At 38.8% G+C, this 19430-nt stretch overlaps 1 protein-coding gene across 1 annotated transcript in view; it reads left to right on the forward strand.

Annotated features, from left to right (window-relative positions):
- Positions 1-19430, forward strand: part of NNT (nicotinamide nucleotide transhydrogenase) — a 75537-nt gene that overhangs the window by 49301 nt on the left and 6806 nt on the right. Inside the window, exons 17-19 of the mRNA XM_072416679.1 lie at positions 18-197; positions 8573-8732; positions 9653-9734. Coding sequence (XP_072272780.1) covers positions 18-197; positions 8573-8732; positions 9653-9734 — 422 coding nt within the window. The remainder of the gene's footprint in view (positions 1-17; positions 198-8572; positions 8733-9652; positions 9735-19430) is intronic.

The raw sequence follows: 19430 nt of genomic DNA on the forward strand, positions 1-19430 counted from the left end.
TTAAATGTTCCCCGCAGGGTGTCACTCTCACAGCTGCAATTGGCGGTGCAGACATGCCTGTGGTCATCACCGTGCTGAACAGCTACTCTGGCTGGGCCCTGTGTGCTGAGGGATTCCTGCTCAACAACAACTTGCTGACCATTGTGGGAGCTCTCATTGGTTCTTCCGGAGCAATTCTCTCCTACATCATGTGTGTGGTAAGGAAACCAGCAGCATCGGAGGGCTGCGACTTTTTACATTTACTGAACAGTTGTTTGTTTCACACCCTGCTAAAAATGCTGCAAAGCTATATGCAATATGTATATAAGCTATGTTATAATGAAAAAGGAAAGATAGATTACATATATGGAACCCACTGGGTACAGCTTGAAGAATGGCCGTTACTGACAACCTTACAGGCAAAGGCTGCATGTACGTGTAGCTGTTGCTAAGGGCTGGTTCACACATGTGGTGAGAATGGTGTTCAGTAACTACTGGCACCTTTGAATAGTTTCTTAAAGACCATTGCATGCAGCTGCCCATATGAAAATGAACTGGGTGCATTTACTGCCAAATAGTATTCTAAACAACACAAAAAATCCTCTGTTAAATGACGTTGGGGCTGCTGAAAGGCTGCCACTCAAATCTACTGTTACCACTGCCTGTGTGAACTTGGTCCAAAGCTTTCCTCTTAGTATCTCCCAGCTGTGGCTTTCAGTTTAGGTGTAAAGAAAAAAAAATGTTGCTACTCTTAGCAACCACACAGATTCCAAGCATTTTTACTCCAGTCAGAGGATAATGGTTTCAGTAGTATTTTGCAAGCTGTTCTTGGGATATTTGGAGTGCCCACTGGTGATGGCACAAGGGCAACCCTCTGTTATCTCAGCATGAGAATATTCACAAATCTGGCTTTACACCTTTGTGTTTTCTGTTTTTTGTTTGTTTTGTTTTTGTTATGACTTATGTACACACAGTCAACACGGTCTAACGACTGCACGATGCATGAACGGGTGCTGTACATACAGCACCCTTCTGCTCTATGGAGAGGGGAGGGGGAGAACGACAGAGCGGCACCCCCTTCACTTCCATTAGGATTCGTTGTCCATCGTCCATGTATCCGCCAGGATGGTTGTTTGAACAATAGACAACGAGCGCTGTATACACACACCAGATTCTCGTCTGATCTCAGCCGAGAACCATTGCATGTGTGTACGTAGCCTTAGTGCCTCTTCTCATTAGAAAACACAATTGCTTTTCTCTTAATGAGAAAATGTTTTTAGCATAGGTTTGTTGTCTTGTGTTAAAATGTAACACAGCACAAGACACATTTTCCCTTCCTTTTTTTTATTTTTTTTCCCGTTATTTTAATTTTTGTTTTATATCCATTGTCCTAAATAAAATACACCAAAGTTGAAGCAAGCAGGATATAAAAAAAAAAAACAACAAAAAGAAAAAAAACTCTTCCTCTAACATTAAACTGCACTTGCACTGCATGCGGTGATCACAATCTGAATCATATATAAAACAAAGGGCTCTTTATATGGTAACATGCATAGGTGTGAATGGGGCATAAAGCTTCATCAACACGTTGTATTCAATGACAGGTTTTGGGAAACACTCAAGTAAAGCAGAAGTTACCGATGATGATCATACAGTAATTATTTTGAGTAACCGAGGTTTCAATTTATTGATGTTAAATTACAACATTAATTGCATATATCCCCTTGGTCAGTGCCAAGCTTTATAAGCACGAGTAAAACCTTTTAGATTGTAAGCTCTTTTGCACAAGGTCCTTCCGTGTCACTGATTATGACTTTATTTTTACATGCATTTTAGACTCACAGATTTGAAGCATGCGCTGCATTCATCCCTTGGCCTTTCAAAGAATTTTAATTGAATGGGGACCCCTAATTGATTTTTTTTTCAAGTTTAGGGCTGTGATTTATTACAACATCTATCTGTTTGTTAAACAATCTGGAAATGTTTTTACATTTCTTGCCCACATTAACACAAAAAAAAAAAAAAAATCATAGCTTTTGCGGTCTATGTATTGCCAACTGCTACATGAACAAATGCTGCAAGAACAAATCCGTATTTTCTAACTATTATGTAAGTATACATACCTCCACTTTTTGCTTGCGGGTTTCTAAGTTTGATCTCCCTGGCACCATACAAGGTTTGATTGTTCTGCAGACCTCCACCAGCTCTTAAGATGCAGCAAAAGGGTTAAACGGCGCTCGGCTCTTTGATGTCAGAAGTGGTTTGATGAGTAGGGGAAGCATGTAAATGAGGAAATTGAGGGAGATCTGCATCAAATTTGTGCCTGTCTTCTGTACTGCGTGCTTTTAATCAGTGTCATCTTAAATTGGTTCGCTTTAAAGTATACAGATAACACAACATTTGTTTACCTCCAAGTCATGTAATGGTTATTCAGTTAATTCTCATTTCTTAAACGGGCCGATTTGTGTGTAGAAGTTGCTAAGGCTTGTTAAAATCAAAATAATTGAGACCCGCGTTGGCTTATTTATGTTTAGGAATAGTCAGGCGGTGTTTGAAAAATATTATGTTAGTCTGGTCCGTGGTTTGTTCCCCTGCTTTGTATCATTGCACTGAAAGTGTTTGGAGTCTGGGACGGATTGGATATATAGCGGCCCCTCCTATACATCCTGTAAGCTTGTTCTAATTGGACCACCCTACACTTAGGAGCATTCCATGGCTTGTAATTGGCTATTAAAAAAGCTTCTTATGTTGGAGCTGCTGATAAGAGGCCTTAATGGTTTATATATGTGACCCTACATGTCATTGTTAGGATTGGTTATTACCAATGCTAAAGGGTTAAGGCTATGTACACACACCAGATGATACTCATCTAATATTCGCCTCAGAGCTGATATCGGACGAGAATCTGGCGTGTGTACAGGGCTCGTCATCCACAAGGTGGATCCACGGATGAGGAACAAGGAATGATCATAATAAAAGTGAAGGGGAGAGAACGCAGCGGGTTGCCGCTCCGCTGTTCCCCCCCTCCCGCATTCACTATGGGGAATTCAATGATTTTCCTTTGTCTCAACCCCTAAAAAGTCTGGCTAAAAATGTATTCCTGATTAGCTATTGGCCATGGCACTTTAGATGACCAACATTATATAAATCGTCATTTAATTTAAAGCAGAACAAATCCCCTATGACTCGCCTATCTGCATTCCATCGCAGGGTGCCACCATCTTCCTTCTCTTCTTTCTCCAAGAGACAATCTTCGGCCATCTTGATTGCTGGGATTATTATTATTAAAAAACAGGATTTATATAGCGCCAACATATTGCGCAGCGCTGTACATTAAATAGGGATTGCAAATGACTGACTAATACAGACAGTGATACAGGAGGAGAGAACCCTGCCCCGAAAAGCTTACAGCTTATCTAGTAGGTGGGGGAAGGGGATAACGTCACTTCCTTCTCAAACTGGGACATATGTTTCTATGCACACATTACAGATGACCATCGATCGTATTAATTATATAGAGCAAATCCAGAAACTGCTTATTACATCATGGAAAGACGGGTTGTTCCCTGATTTAGTTGCTCCATTTTGCTGTTCTATAAGGGATATGTTATCTAAGCCAGTTTTCTTGCAAGCAATGGAAGCCTCTTACATGGGGGGCATGTCAATAAACACTTGATCAGCTTTAACCCTCTTTACAAAACTGAAATGGAAGTTTAAAAAAACCAAAGGTTTGCTGCGTTATATGGAACAGTTAGGAATGTGCAATGTTTGTGCTCAAACACGTATGTCCATTAGTCACCGAAAGTAGAAAAAAAAATAATGCCGCCTGCATTTAGAGTAGAAACCATGGGGTTTACATAAGGAAATAAGACAGTAGTCACAGGAAGTAGGTGGCGAGCAATTGTAGAAGCTTATTGTGAAACTAAAAGGTATGAATCGCCAAATATGGCATGCCATGGGTTAAAAAAATATTTGGTAATTTCCAAAGAAAATACCTAATTTACATTGATCATCACAATTGATTTGAGAATTTGTCTTGTATGAGTTTGGCTTTGGTTGTGCTTTAATACTATATAATGATTTTAAAATTTGCCCTCTGGTAATCTGCATTTCATTACAATCACTCCAGTGCAACGACTTCTGAGATAAAATCTCAATCACTGAGTATAGAGATTGGCTCCTTCTGACCTGTCTGGTACACTTAAAAAAAGATTTAAAAATAGAGAGGGGATTATATAACACTGCTGACCTGCAGAGCATATATAGAACTTTTACGTGTGATTACAAAGTACTCAATATACAAATATAAAAATACTAGAAAGGAAACTCTTTATAGAATATGTAGGCTGACTAGTGTGAGTTACCTGGCTGACATGCTGACCCAACCGTTTTAAAGCTACCACGCCAAAGTGTAAAATAACTAAATAGCCCATTAGTAGAAAATGTATTCCATCTTTATTATTTTTGTTAAACAGTATTTATATAGCGCCAACATATTACACAGCGCTGTACAAAAAATAGGGGTTGCAAATGACAGACAAATACAAACAGTAACACAGGAGAAGTAGAGGACCCTGCCCCAAAGAGCTTACAATCTAAGAGGTGAACAGCACACAAATGGAGGGGGATATGGAATTGTGGGAAGTAGTGAGGCTTTTAGGAGACAAAAGAAGCCGGGTAGGTAAGTTTGAAAGAATGGGTTTCGAGTGCTGTTTTAAATGAGCAGAAGGGTAGGAGCAAACCGAATAGGATGAGGAAGACAATTCCAGAGAGTTGGGGCATCTCTAGAAAAGTCTTGGAGCCATGCGTGTGAGGAGGTTATAAGAAGTCCCTGCCTTCCTTTTTATCATAGGAGGATAGTAGCTACAAATTTAGAGAAAATGCAGCACTGTAACATATAGAAGGTAGGAAGCTGGCTGACAGGTATGTAAGTAGAATACTTGTAGTGATTTTTTTTAATTTTTTCTTTTCTTTTTTTTTTTTTCACCTTAACAAGGCAAGTTCTTTTGTACCTATACCTTAGTAATTCTGTTATATAATTTAGTAGCTGCTATTGATGACCCCATCGGGGTTTTTTTTTTTAATACTTTTGTTGGAGTTCTTGATGATTGAGAAAAAGTATTCAGATCAAGAAAGTTAAAGAAAACTCAAGTCTGCTTGCTTGTGACTTGAATGAATGAATGAATAAATAAATAATATTAATTTAAAAAAAAAGACAACCAGACATCTTGCAATTTCAGAAGTAGTCATTAATGGCAGTTTCCATGACAGTGTGTTTCTTATTTAGTCTTTACTGTGTAGTTAGACAAGTGCGATGGCACTTTTTGTGTATGCAGCCCTTGTTCCCTCTTGTCATGGTTTGGTCCCACCACAGTGGGGCAGCATAACGACACGATATAATCCTCGTAGAGCGGCCCCAGCGCATCGGATTATCTGCTGTAGATAATCTATTGCAGATGAGGAGGTGACAGTCGAAATATTTTGATTGCTCCAGCATTCTTCTTTGGAGAACATTTCTTATGGCAGGCTAGATGCATATTTGTTGTATTATCCAGTGCTGTGCGTGTCTGGGGAGACCTTGCACTGGGGACTTCCACTGCTCTGTTTGGCACTTTGGTGTCTGATGATGCAGACAGAGAATGATTAGATGTGTGTAAGCAGATAATCAGCCAGGTCAGTCTGGGGCCACCGGCATGATGTGCAGTTTAAATTGTACGTCGCAGGGCATATACTGAGCCCTGTCAACCATGCACGCAACATTTTGTTTTGGCTTTTATAGAATAAAGAAAGCAATTCGCCGTTGAGATACTATATACTACTGGTAAAGTGCAACTGTTCCTATATTTAAAGTCTAGCAGGTAATAAATTAATTTTTCAACCCGTTTTATAAATGTTTGTTGCAATCCAAAAAAATATATACTTCTACCATACATCAGAGAGAGGTTGACCAAACAAAAACAGGAGCTTAGCCTGTGTGTAAGTACATGTATGTGGGGTGAGCGTAGTTATATGTAAATGATCCATTTGTTCAACCTTGCACAGACGTCAGATGATTGTGATCTGGAATCCATCTTTCCATGATCGTGACAAATGAACAAATATTCATTGTACACACAGCACCATTCTGTTCTATAGAGAGGGGATGTGCAAGTGGTACCCTGCGGTGCTTTCCTCCATAAGAGTGCACCATGGTATTTGATCGGCCATTCATCAGTCTGCCACAGTGCTCAGCTGGGTGGTAAGAGATTGTAGGCAGGTGGCTGCCCCTGTATTGTGACCCAACTCTTCAGTAACCACCCAAAAACAGCCGGGTGGTTACTGAAAAGTGCCGGGTGGTGCGCCTGCTGAAAGGGGCTGGGGAGAACACTGGTCTATCATACATTTTCCTGTGTGCTCTGCAAGAACTGTGCATACAGTTAAATGTGAGCTAAATTATGAATGACGTTTGCATTCTTGGGAGCTGAAGGTAAGTACTTAGGTAGGGGGCTCCAACTAAAGGGGTGGTGGGAATGCTAAATGGATAACTTTACTTTTACAAGTGAACTTGTCCCTTGCCAAAGCTTTGTTGCAAAAAGGTGGCTGTCTGGTCTTTGGGTGTTTGCTGAGCCTTACTGTAAGGTCATGATTCAGGCGGGAAGAATCACCATACTTTAATATCTTGCATTTACTTAAATATTAACCTCATTTACAGAATGGCCAGTAAATTTAATTCATTTATAAATTCTCCTGTAATGCACTCAAATAATTTTTTTAATATTAAAATGTCTTTCATGCAGTCATGTTGGACTTGCAAGTCTGCAATTTTCTTTCAAGATTAGCGTCTGTGTAATGTTTTGTCTATTTTCACCCTAGCAGACCCTTTTGAACTGTATCAAAGTAAAATCACGCTAATACCCATTTATGCCAGCCACTGAGTTCCATGTGAAGTTTTTTTTTTCAATGAGAGAAAATTGTCTTGCCACATACCATACATACCTTTTATAACTCCTATTCACAGACTAAACATTATCCCTGTGTTCAGTTTTGATGGTATAATCCTGAGCCTGTGAATTGGCATATTGTGTTACATTATTAGTCGCTTTGGTATGGCAGCCCGTGTGATCCATACTGACTCCCTCCACAGAACATCTGAGCACACATGAGTAAATAAATGTTGAATTTAATTTGTTTCATATAGTTGTGCATTTCCATCAAATTCTCCACCTAGATTTTTTTTTTTACATTATTATCTGACACTGAATGTGCTTGTTATATATTATACCTGACTACTGATATCATACATGACATGCATTCACAAATACTGGGGACAAATGTGGCGGAACCGCATTTTCAGTATGTATGAAGTCCCATGAGCACAAGCATAGCACCTAGAAGCCAAATACAATAAATATGCAGTGATGTACTGAGCTCCCCTTTTTATTATTATTATTATTATTATTATTATTATTATTATTTACACAGTATTTATAAAGCACCAATATATTCCGCAGAGCTGTACAAAGTCCATAATCATGTCATGTTATTGTCCCTCAAAGGAGCTCACAATCTAATGTCCCTGCCATAACAGTCATATGTCTTTAATACAGTCTAAGATCAAATTTGGGGGGAAGCCAATTAACCTAACTATGTTTTTGGAATGTGGAAGGAAACCCATGCAAACACACGGGGAGAACCTGCAAACTCCTTGCAGATAGTGTCCTGGCTGAGATTTAAACCTGGGACCTAGCGCTGCAAAGGCCAGAGTGACAACCACTGAGCCACCATGCTCCCATATTTTAACATTATTTGCCCTTTTGCAAACTATAAGACCCCAACATACATGCATATGTTTGAAATGCAAAGGAAACCTCTGGTTGCTACAGGAAACGTACTGGGTTGTTCATCATTTCACTTACATTATTCTAGAGCTGGAGAATGAAACATTGAATCTGGTTGGCTGTTCTAGGTAATAGGTTTTATCTATCTTGACTACAGTTTTCCCAATTTAACATTCCTTATAGGCTGGGACTTCATTCCCACAATACATTCTCCCATCACTCCCATCGATTATTATTATAATTGTTAACCATCCAGTCTCTTTTTACTCTGAGGTTCTTTGTGAATAATTTGTATATGATGTCCCTGTAATTTTTTTAAACCTGCAAACCAGATATCAGTCACAGAACATCCTTGTATATGACAGCAGCTTAAAGTAGAATTTAAACCTCCCTTTACCTGTACATAATGTGCAGGCTTTAACAAGCATCTCCCTTTGTACCTTAAAGCTCCACTTTTCCACAATATCTCTTTGGGAGCTCAATACTCCACAATCCCTTCTGCGTTTTTCCTAAAAGTGATTGTTTGCCCCGTGACATGGAAACCGGGCAGGATGTATAGGTTGGTGCACTGAGGACATAGAAGTGTGCACACAAGGTTGGCTGTACTGAACCTTCTGTAGGACATTGCAAGGCAATGTAACCATCCTACAGAAGGAAATGCAGGGTTTGGATCATGCAGACCAAAAGTTTGCAACAATGAAAGCATTGGAAGAAAAATGAGATATATATATATATATGTATGTATATTTATTGAACTTTGTTCTTTCTTTCACTAGGCTATGAACAGATCCCTTACCAATGTGATTCTTGGTGGCTATGGAACTACATCCACTGCTGGAGGCAAACCCATGGAAATTACTGGTACCCACACAGAAATAAATCTGGAAGGTGCCGTTGACATGATAAAGGAAGCCAACAACATCATCATTACTCCAGGTAATTGACAGATGGATAATGACTGTAACCACACTGATGTTTAAAGTGTTTCAACAACTGTTTTTTTTCCACACGATATAAAAAAATTATTGACGTGACTGAGCTGCTAATAGTTTTGTATCTGCAATCCCCATTTTGTATATTTTTGATACTGTACTATTACTTGGGGCACTCAGGAGGTCATACAAAGTTCATGTAATTCAAAGGGTAAGACTTACAGGAAGGTAATTGGAGGATCAGAAAGTACAGACTGAAATAGTTTGGTATATCTAACATAATTTCCAAAATAAATGTAAATTGGGTAGGAGGTTGGGGTTATGAGGGTCATACTTAGATTGTCAAATGACTTTCAAGGGAATGTCAATCCCCCTTCAACCAGTAAAGGATTTTTTGTTACACTGTAAACAACTATATGAAGGGTTATGGTGATTTTGATGGCTGCAATTCACTTAATATCCCTAATGAAAATGGTGTTCTTTACAAGGTAAAATAAGCAGACTTCAGTTCAGATTAGTATAATTTAGCACATCTATGCTAGGTTTATTAATAGGCATGCCTAATTGTAGAAAAACTAGTCAATAAACTACTAATGATCTTCAGAAAAAACTGCAACTGTCACAGTAACATCTCATTGTGCCTAATATAGTGAAGATATAACTATATTTAATAAACTCCTTGTAGCGTAAAATGTCATTTAGTCACAAAATGTTGACCTCCTTGGCCTTTTTTGCATGAACTGCAGGGACCTAAGTTCTTGGGCTGCACACCCACATCTCAGATTATGGGGGTTTCAAATCAATTTACTAACAATTATGAGAGTTCAGCACTGGGTAGGTATAAATGTAAAATAATAAAACCCATGTATTGGCATTGTATTAATTTCAATGATTTCATTTTACTATTGCCAATCTCTTTCACAGGTTATGGACTGTGTGCTGCTAAAGCTCAGTACCCCATTGCAGATCTGGTGAAGATGCTGAAAGAGCAGGGTAAAAAGGTCAGGTGAGTGCAGTTCCAGCTGTGTGTGCGCTCGTACTTCTTGCAGCTATGTGTGGTAAACATTTTTTATTATCTGCATCCTGTAAGGTATTATTATTGTTGATCAGGATTTATATAGTGCCAACATATTCTAGGTTGTAAGCTCTTCGGGGCATGATCCTCTCCTCCTCCTGTATCACTGTCTGTATTTGTCTGTCATTTGCAACCCCTATTTGATGTACAGCGCTGCGTAATATGTTGGTGCTATATAAATCCTGGTTAATATCAATATTATGCAGCTCTCTACATTAAATAGGGGTTGCAAATGACAGACTGATACAGAAGGTGACACAGGAGGAGGAGAGGACCCTGCCCTGAAGAGCTTAGTTGTTCCCCTTTTCATGGGATGTCTGCACTTTAAGGTGCAGTTCACAATGGATCATAATTTTGCAGTAGCTACTCCTTGTCCTGAGTTACTATTCCCCCAGCACGTATTTCTATCGCTTACACATTCCATGTGCATGTAAGTGGCCAGTCTTAAATTTTTTTTTATTTTCCTTTCTTCTTAGAAGGGAGAGTTACAGCTGGGGTAAGGGCTGCAATGTAAATTGCTTACTTGTAGCTACTTTTTCTTGAAAGCAAAGAATACATTCTCTGGTACTTGCACACAAACATGTTCCCTGCTAGCCCTCTATTTTTAATGAATTAGGCATTTTCAAAATAAATAATAAAAAATCATTGAAATTGGGATTTATTTATTATTAATAATTTTAATATTATTATTATTATTTACAGCAAGCCCCTTTATTTTTACAGATACATTAGTCTTATTGTATAATGTATGCCAGGGTTTTCCATAGCTATGACTGCCTTGTACTGGCAGCAAAAGCTTTGCAGCACCACTTGTATCTGTTAAGCTTTAATTTTAAGGCAAATAAATATTTGTCCACTGATGCATTTCAATTTGGTCAATCTAAAAAGAAACAACATTTTCAACAAAAAAAAATTATTCAAGCAGCTATGACATAGTAATCGCATATTAGCTAAAGGGTTATTTTAGGAAAAAAAAACTATTCTGCAATCAGGCCTATAGATACAAGTGTTCTTCAGTTTAATGCTGTAATTGTCGAATACAAATCTAGTATTACAAGGAGTTCAAAAGACAATGAAATATTTATTTCTTACATTGCACCAAAGAGGTCTTTATATCTTAAACAAAATATAAACATTATTTAGGTGGAAACATTTTTCAGTTATATTTTTACCTTTTTTTTTTTTTTCCTCCTCCGAGAGTAGGGAAAATGTGAAATTGTATACCTTGCGTGTCGTATAACGTCTCAGATCTGTTTGACAGATATTCCTGCCTTCTGCAGCCCTCACACTGACAATGTGCTTTGCTCTATTCTCAGTGGAAGGCCCTGTCAGTTATTCCGTGCCACACTTTTTAATGTTTCCTGGCAGTTATCCCTTTCACTCTCACTTCCCATTCAAATCCTTAGAGGTCCATCCTTGACCATCTGCTTATCTCATGCTGACTGTGAGTGAAAGGAAACATTTGGATGTCTGGTGGAATGGGCTAGATGAACACATGTCTTGGGCTAGCATGCCTGATATAAGTCAAAGTTTTCCTTTGCTGCCTTTTGATTCTTCATTAAGGATGGCCTTTTATGGACACTCGGGAACACTGGCTTACATAGGACTCAAAGGAAAATTAGCTGTGCACCCCATTTGGAGAGTTGCATGTTATTGCCAGTAACAGGAGAGCTATTTTAAAATTGTTACCATAATGTACACAGCTATGGTTGCAGACTGTTAGATTATGATAAATGCAGGTGAATTCCACGGCCTTTGGGGATACTTACAAAAGTTTCCTTGGAAAGTCTAGAAGATCAATCATTGCAATTTCTATGTCTCTTTCAATAGATGTTTAATTTAATGGATCTTTAAACCCTATAAACAAAACTGGTTCATTCTACAATTTACTACTCCTTAGCTGCCTTAGCTTTCATTTTTGTGAAGGCTTCATAAGTGTTCTTCAAGTACACAAAAATTCTTTCGATCTCCCCATCAAGCATTCACCTTCATTGTGCCTCTGTTCTGTGTTTCCTGTTATAAAGACCAGTCACTGCTGCTCCCTCTCAACGTGCAGGGTCTCTGGTCCTGTCTCCGCTCTCTGTAGTTTTCTGCAGACAACTTTTATTTGGAGGTCTTGCAGCTCTGCTCCCTTCACAGGTTGCATGCATCTCAATGATAATGTCCCCTATTTTTTTATCTTTAAAAAGTCAATTGATTTGTTGATTACAAAGTGTCTTTTTTAAAAAAAAATGTTTGTCTGGAATTCAGCTCTAATGTTGGGTTTAAATCTTCCCAAATTTGCCCATATTTCTACCTCTAATGATGATTTTGATGTGATTTTTCCACTATTAATTTTGGTCTTCGTCCAGGTTTGTGAGAGATTTCCTTTATGCAGGTCAGCCAATACCCAGCACTGTGTTCATTGTAGACTCAGTGTTCCTCATAGAATCATTGCCTACAGTCATCTCAGGGCCTTTCCTTCCTTTACTGCCTATTTTCTCTATTCATGAAGTATAAATCCTTTCTGAACTTCATGCAATTATCTCTTCCCATTTTATTTTCAGTACAGCATAAATTTGACAACCAGTGTGTGCAGCTGTTCGACAGTCGTCCGGGAAGACAGCTTACAGGGCATATGGGAACATGAAGTACTAAAGCTCATGATAATTCCTTTACTTCCTTTAGGTTTATCTGTGACGCAGGGAAATTTCAAAGTCAACCTAGCTTTCTTCAATTGACTGCTAACATCATTATTTTATGTGCTACACAAAATTATTTAAACCCAATTGTGGTTGAAACCCTTTTCCCATTCCCCAAGCATGTAAAGTGATGATACCTGCATCACCTGCTTAATCATTTTTATTGCTTAGTAAAGAGAAATCCTTAAAGTCTGGATCAGTGTTTTTGATCTTTTTAAGTCCAACCCTGGTTTGTCTGCAGTATTTTGAACCAACTCAAACTTTAGAACCAAATCTGCATGTTTTGATCTATTTTGTTTCCAAAAGATAATAATTGTTATGTCTATGGGATTTTGGAGGTAGAAACTTAAACCTCAGACATGGAAGGACCCATTGGCCTAGAGTTTTTTGTTTTCTCCAGGGTTATCCCCGGTCCTTTAATTGTACAATGCATTCACCCTAATGGTCAGTATTTCTATAAGTTCCTTTCATAGTCATAATGCATCTGTCAGACATTGTACTTTAGATAAATCACTGGTGAGTATTGGTGGGTTGAGGGTTACCTCTTTACTCAGATGCTGGTACTTTGCCCTAAATAGCCAATGTAACCACCCGGCTGGTTTTGCGTGGTTCCTGAAAATTTGGGTCACAGTACATGGGCTGACAAAAAAACAAAACATTCTGGGTTCAACACTGAAGAGTATTATCATGCCTTATCATGGGGCTTCTATTCCATCCGAAAATACTAGCTGTGTGACTGTAATTGACCCTTTTTTGTTCTTGCTGCCTCAGGACTGCAAGTATGCAGTTAAGGACCATCAGAGAACAGTCAAATGCCCTGATTTTATTTTATTTATTTTATTATATTTTATTTTAATATTATATTTTATTCCAGTTTGAGTTCAATATAATCAAAGCAGAAAGCATAGCAACCAGGAAACTGACCAATGGTCAGCATTGGCCGTCTATAATATTCTTGAAAGGTTTCCCATTGCACTTGTATTCCTTTCATTGAACCCCTTAATGAATGTTGTCATGCATTATTATCACGTTACCTAATTAGACTCCTCCAGATCATCAAGATTTGGAGAAGGGATTTTAGGGACATATTGTGCAATTGATCAAGAAGCCAGTAAACATGGAACGAACAAAGTGAAATGGACAGGGTTTTCACTGCAGAAGAGAAATAATATACCTTTTCTGCTTAAAAAATTCTCACCTGTTACCTCCAGACTTTCCTTAGAATCAGGCAATCCTGCCTGACTCCCAGCAGCTGGAAGTTTGCTGCTTTTTTCCTTTTCTTTCTTTCTTTTTTTTTTTTTACACGTTTTGCAGCTTTGTCACTTGCACAGCAGCGCTGGTTTTTAAAGAACCTGCACATTGGATAGCTGGTGGCAGTGAGCGGAGCTGTGCCATCCACTGCTGCCTCCATTCATTTTCTATGTGGCTGCTGTTGGGAGAAGCGCTTGTACCATCTCCCCTGAGGGGAACAGTTCACTGGCATATTGAAGCAGTAACCGCACTGCAACCTCACGGCCAATGTGAACATAGTGTATACCGAGCTGCGTATATTCTGAAATGATTAAACCTCCACTCATAAGAGGAAATTTATTTACCACTGTAGAAATTCAAGTGGGCTAAAGCTCCTGAATGTGGAAGAAGAGTGGAGAAAGATGCTACCAATAAAGGAAAATTTGGGCTCGACTTTAAATAAAGACAGACCAATATCTTTAAATCATTGGCCAAGTTAATGGTAATTCTAGGTTCTTATGAAGCTTGATACAAGAATGGGTTACTGCCCAAGTTTCCTGTTGCTTCCTGATCAACTTTATTATCACTATGATTTCTTTGCTTTGCTGCATAACATGTAGATTTTGTTTTGGACAGATAACGAGGCATATTTGTTAAACTAATAAGTGCAGCTTGTACCCCCCCACCGATTTGACACTTGAGCAGCTCCGGCCCTAAGTGGCAATGAAAAGTCAATGAAACATTGAATGAAAACAAGGTCCCTGGTCCCCTTTGATCTGTGCAGAGTGGTAACCTGATCAAAGATTTCCTATGTCACTCCGGCAGCTAGATGTGTCTAAACTCTACCTAATCATTGTAAATGACTTCTAAATGCCCTGTCTGTTTACCGCAAACTGTAAATACAGATTTATTTCATACAATTACTACGTAACCGCAACAGGAACCTCTTGTTTAATCTGGCTCTTTCATCATGTTGTGGTGCTCTCACGGTGTTCATTGACTGCAGCTGCTCCTTGAAACACCCCCCTCCATTTTTTTAAAGTAGATCTGCACTGCCTCAGGACCATGTCTTGTTCGCTTTCCAGACTCGGTGACACACACTTACACACACCCACCCCTCATGGAAACAGGCCAACACAGACATACGGCTGTCATCAATTAGTCATGCCCGTGCTTAGCCAAGAAACAGTTCTCATCTGTCAATAGGACGTTGGCTCTGTGACTGATGACGGATTCTGACACGCAAACACTGACCCTTCTTATACTAAATATATTTTGTTCAATGCAAGCAATACAAGTACCTGACTTTTATTGGTCTCAGCCTTTTGCAGTCCTCTGTACAACAAGCTCTGACTAGAAATGGTAAAAGTAGCACAAGCAGCCAGTTGTGCCGCAGTGTTCATGTGATGTCAAGGAACCTGCTAATAGAAGAAGGGAGCAGAGGATGAGCCTATTAGCCTGCTGCTTCTCCTTTTATTACCCTGTCACAAACTGGGAAGAGGGACAAGACCTGCAAGTGTGAAATCGAGAAAACTTGGGTGTCTGCTGTAAATAAGTTGTTAAAAAAAAAAGCTTTGCATGGACTGTAATTTAAATTTTTGTCAGGTCAACACTCTCCCTCTGTACTCAGCAATTTGTCTGAAGATCAGATTTTAAAATGAATGTGAATTCTAACTGGTAGTTTGCCAAAAAATCATGTATATCAGTGTTCTCCCCAAAGTCTTATAGCCAGGTACATCACCCGGCACTTTTCATTAACTACCCGGCTGTGGTTAAGGGTTGGGTCACAATACAGAGGCTGCCACCCACCTATAATTTCTTCCTGCCTGGAAAAAAAAATTCTGGGTTGAATACTGTATATATTATACTTTTTTATATATATATATATATTATTATATATAATAATATAATTAAAATATAAAGTTTTAGAGGTATATGCAGGTTAGATATTTATGCACCAAAACATTTTAGAATATGTTGCATTAAAAATGATGTAAACCAGTCTGTTACCTCCAGGAGCACGGGAGTTCATTCATCCTGGCACAGACAGCTCAACTTTATGCTAGACCTTTGGAGGCATCAGGAATGTAAGAATAGTTATTGCAGAAGCACGTCGCCTTTCTCTTTCTGCAATAATGACCTGCCTGATCATACAAACTTAAAAGCTGCCAGATGGGATTGCCTGAGCTGATTTTCTTTGACGATTCTGTGGCAATTTTTAAAAAAAAAATTTAGGCTATGGTGGGAAAAGCTTAGAACACCTATGAGTGTTTTTTGCTCTCTGTTGGTGATATACTCTCTGTTTGTTGGGTGTGTATCTTCATGTTCTGCAACCACTTCACCAAAGCTTTTTTTTTTTTTTTTCTCCTAATATGTCATTTTACCAACTGTGTAACCTTAAACAAACACTTCTTAGCTCCTCACCTATTCACTCTCTCTTCCACAATGTGCTAACTCTATCCAACACCAGCAACCTCCTGTTGGTGTTTTGCTGTGGAAATTTTTTCTAGTGCTGCACACATTAAAATATCCTAAAGACTTGAGTGGGGCTTCGCTCCAATGTCTGATACATTTAGGTCTATAGGAAGTGCGTATGCGAAAGCAGTGCTGCACAAGACTTGTGTACTCTGCTTGTAAATACGGGAATTTGCTGCCACCATTGGAACAAGGTTTTTAGGCAGCTAGATGGCTTAGAATATGGAGGGGGTGCAGTGTTTTTTTTAACTCATTAAGTAAATTAGACCTTTAAATGTCTTTAAAGTCTCTGGCATTTGGAGTGTCACTTGCTAGGTTTTTAGACAGATTTAGCAAAATCAACAGATCTAGAATGTTGCGTCATGCCTTTACAATATTTTAGGAGCTTTTGGGTTGTCCCTAATATTTCAGAATCCCTCAGCTGTTTCAGAATGCAGATTTAGAGCCTTCTGAAATCCATTACTAGAGGTTTTAAGCAAACATTTGCAGTAAGGGGTTAAACCACAAGTGCTATTTATTAGCATCAGTCGGAAGATTGGCACAATGTACACAGTGCAAACGCAGTGTTCTTTGCAAATCTCTCCGAATCGTGTATTATTTAATCATCTGAACTTCAGAAAGCTGACACCAAAGATCTGCGGTGTGTTTGCAAATCTAGGAAGGTTTTAGTTACATAAACTTGTTATGTTCCTAGCACAGAGGACTTCACTGCAAAATCCAGGCTTAACTTTCAGGAAATCACAGGAATATTAAAAGCAGACAATGCGCAGACAATTCTTATTTAAGAAAAGAACATTTTGCAAGATGTTAACTTTTCATGGAGACAAATTTTGTTTTAGTGGAGGTGAAATTGTATTGGTAATGCAGAGAATTTCATCTTTAAAATAAAACATGATGCATGGAATCCATGGGGCTCCACAGGGAATGTGGGGCATGTAGGTTAACACAAGCAACAGCCCTTCATTACTGTTTCATGAGGTATAAAAAATTAGGTAAGAGCTTTGTTCAACTGTACTCTCTCATTAAACAGATATTAACTGGAATGTACCAAGATGTATCAATCCGACCTTTCTGGTACCTTTTCTCTTTTTAATAAATCTGTCATACAGGTTTTAGCTGTAAAGAAGGAATTGTTCCACACCACTCATTGCACTTACTCATGCTCAGGTCTTCACTGAAAAATTGGAGTTGGAGGATGAACATTTGCATTTTAGTACAAGTTAGTTGGTTTCAATAAAACTTACTATACAGCGTTACCTGTATTTTGTATTAGCACCCCATTGGCCAAAAAGCTTTCCTGTCCTTCCCAAGTAATAGACAGTCATTCTGTACCACTAATAGTCAAATATTTGTTTGGTCGTGACACTTTTTGTATTCTTAGGCACTTTTACGTTACTGACTATCCACAATCAATCATTTTTGGCCTCTGGTATAAGTGGGGCCTGAGATGGAGAAGCTTTGGGTGGTCAGGGATTTTATTACAGCAGTAGTAGCACAAGTTCCCATTAAGTGGAACAAACAGATTCATAACAGCTGGAGGGTAACAAGTTTTCAGGATTGGTATCCTTACTCCTTTCTCCAAAAGTCCTTCACTTCCCTTGTCCTCCTGCCTCCCCATATTTTCTGCCCATGACATTTTTGTACTTTCTTTTATTTCTCCACTTCCTTCCTGCCAAAGATCATTTTGCATATGCTTAGAATACTTGCCATTGTACAATCATCCATGAGATCTATATGAAAAATGACATTTCTCCAAACACGTCAAGCACATCCTACTCCGGCTTTTGGTCCCTGTCTGAATGAGGCAAAAGGCAGACGAGCCTCTGAGCATTAGCCATGATCACAACATATGCCAAATGATTTATGTCATCCACAACTGCCTTTTTCAGAGTTCATTAGCAAAAAGTACAAAGTCTTAATGAGATCCAGATTTCAGAAACGGGAAACCAGACGCCAAGCTGTACCCACCTCACACATTGCCAGTAATGCGTCTATCTGCATCGCGATTTGTGTGATCTCTCTCAAGCTCTTTATCTCTGTATGTGTTCTTCTATATTACTAGGGATTATGTAATATATTTATATGCGTACACCCTAAAGGGGGAAAGCCGCTAATTAGGGCTACCTGCACACTTTTTTCCCCACTCCTTAGGGATTGTTGGTCAATTTTTCTTTTAGTTCACCATAGTTCTTTTATTGCTACATGTACCAGACATGTATTTTTAACCACATATTGTCCACAATCCCTTAGTCATCCTTGACAAAGCGTAGTTGGCGTGTATGTCCCTCCTGACTTTTTTTGCTGTTGTTTTAAACCAGCGTTATTTTAATAATTTATATTCCCAGTGTTCTCCCCAGCCCCTCTGAGCTGGACCAGTGCACCACTCCGCACTTTTCAGTAACTATTGGCTGTCTTTGGGTGGTTACTGAAAACTTGGGCCACAATACAGGGCTAACACCCACTTAAAGCTTCTTTCCATCCAGCTTTTACTCCATTAATGTAATTTTATCTTTATCTTGGACAGGTGAACTAACCATAAAGAGTTAGAATGTAGATGATATTGAGATCCCACAGCAAACGCAGTCTTAACCTTTTTTGCATTTAGATGTGAATTTCACATTTTTACTTTCTCATTCTTTGGTCAGAATGCTGGTAGATATGTTGATCTGTGGATTGTTCCTCCAGTCACTATTTGTATATCATATTGTATGATACATTTGCTGAGTTACTGCTAAAACCACCAGAAATTACTTAGGGCTCCATTTATAAAACAGACAATTGGACATTCCTTCGGACTTTCCCAGATAGTAATGAATTTCTTTAATCAAAACACATGTGCCTGGAAGATTCCCATAAGGGAATGCTTGAGGGAATCTCTGGTTCCCTGTTTTATAAATAGACCCTTTTCTGATGGATTTGTCTAAGCACAGATTGATCGGCTGTACTCATTAAACAACTTTTTTGGGTGGCAAAGTTACACAAGAAACTATGCATACAAATAAATTTAATGTCACATTTAGGTCGCTCCATCCACTCTTGCTTTAGTTCAGCCTTCTCGGGCGGGAACCCTTAAAATAGATTTCAGATCTTCAGGGCTCCACTTCTATAATTATTATAAGCACAGCTCACAGTATATTAGTGTGGGGGTCAGTGGGAAGAATGCTTCTCACACTGTGGGCCAATGGGTCAAATGTCACCAATATGGATAGCCAAAAAGATCTTTGGGGGTCACCTAAGCTGA

This window comes from Pyxicephalus adspersus, chromosome 6 (assembly GCF_032062135.1).
Source record: "Pyxicephalus adspersus chromosome 6, UCB_Pads_2.0, whole genome shotgun sequence".
NCBI lineage: Eukaryota > Metazoa > Chordata > Amphibia > Anura > Pyxicephalidae > Pyxicephalus > Pyxicephalus adspersus.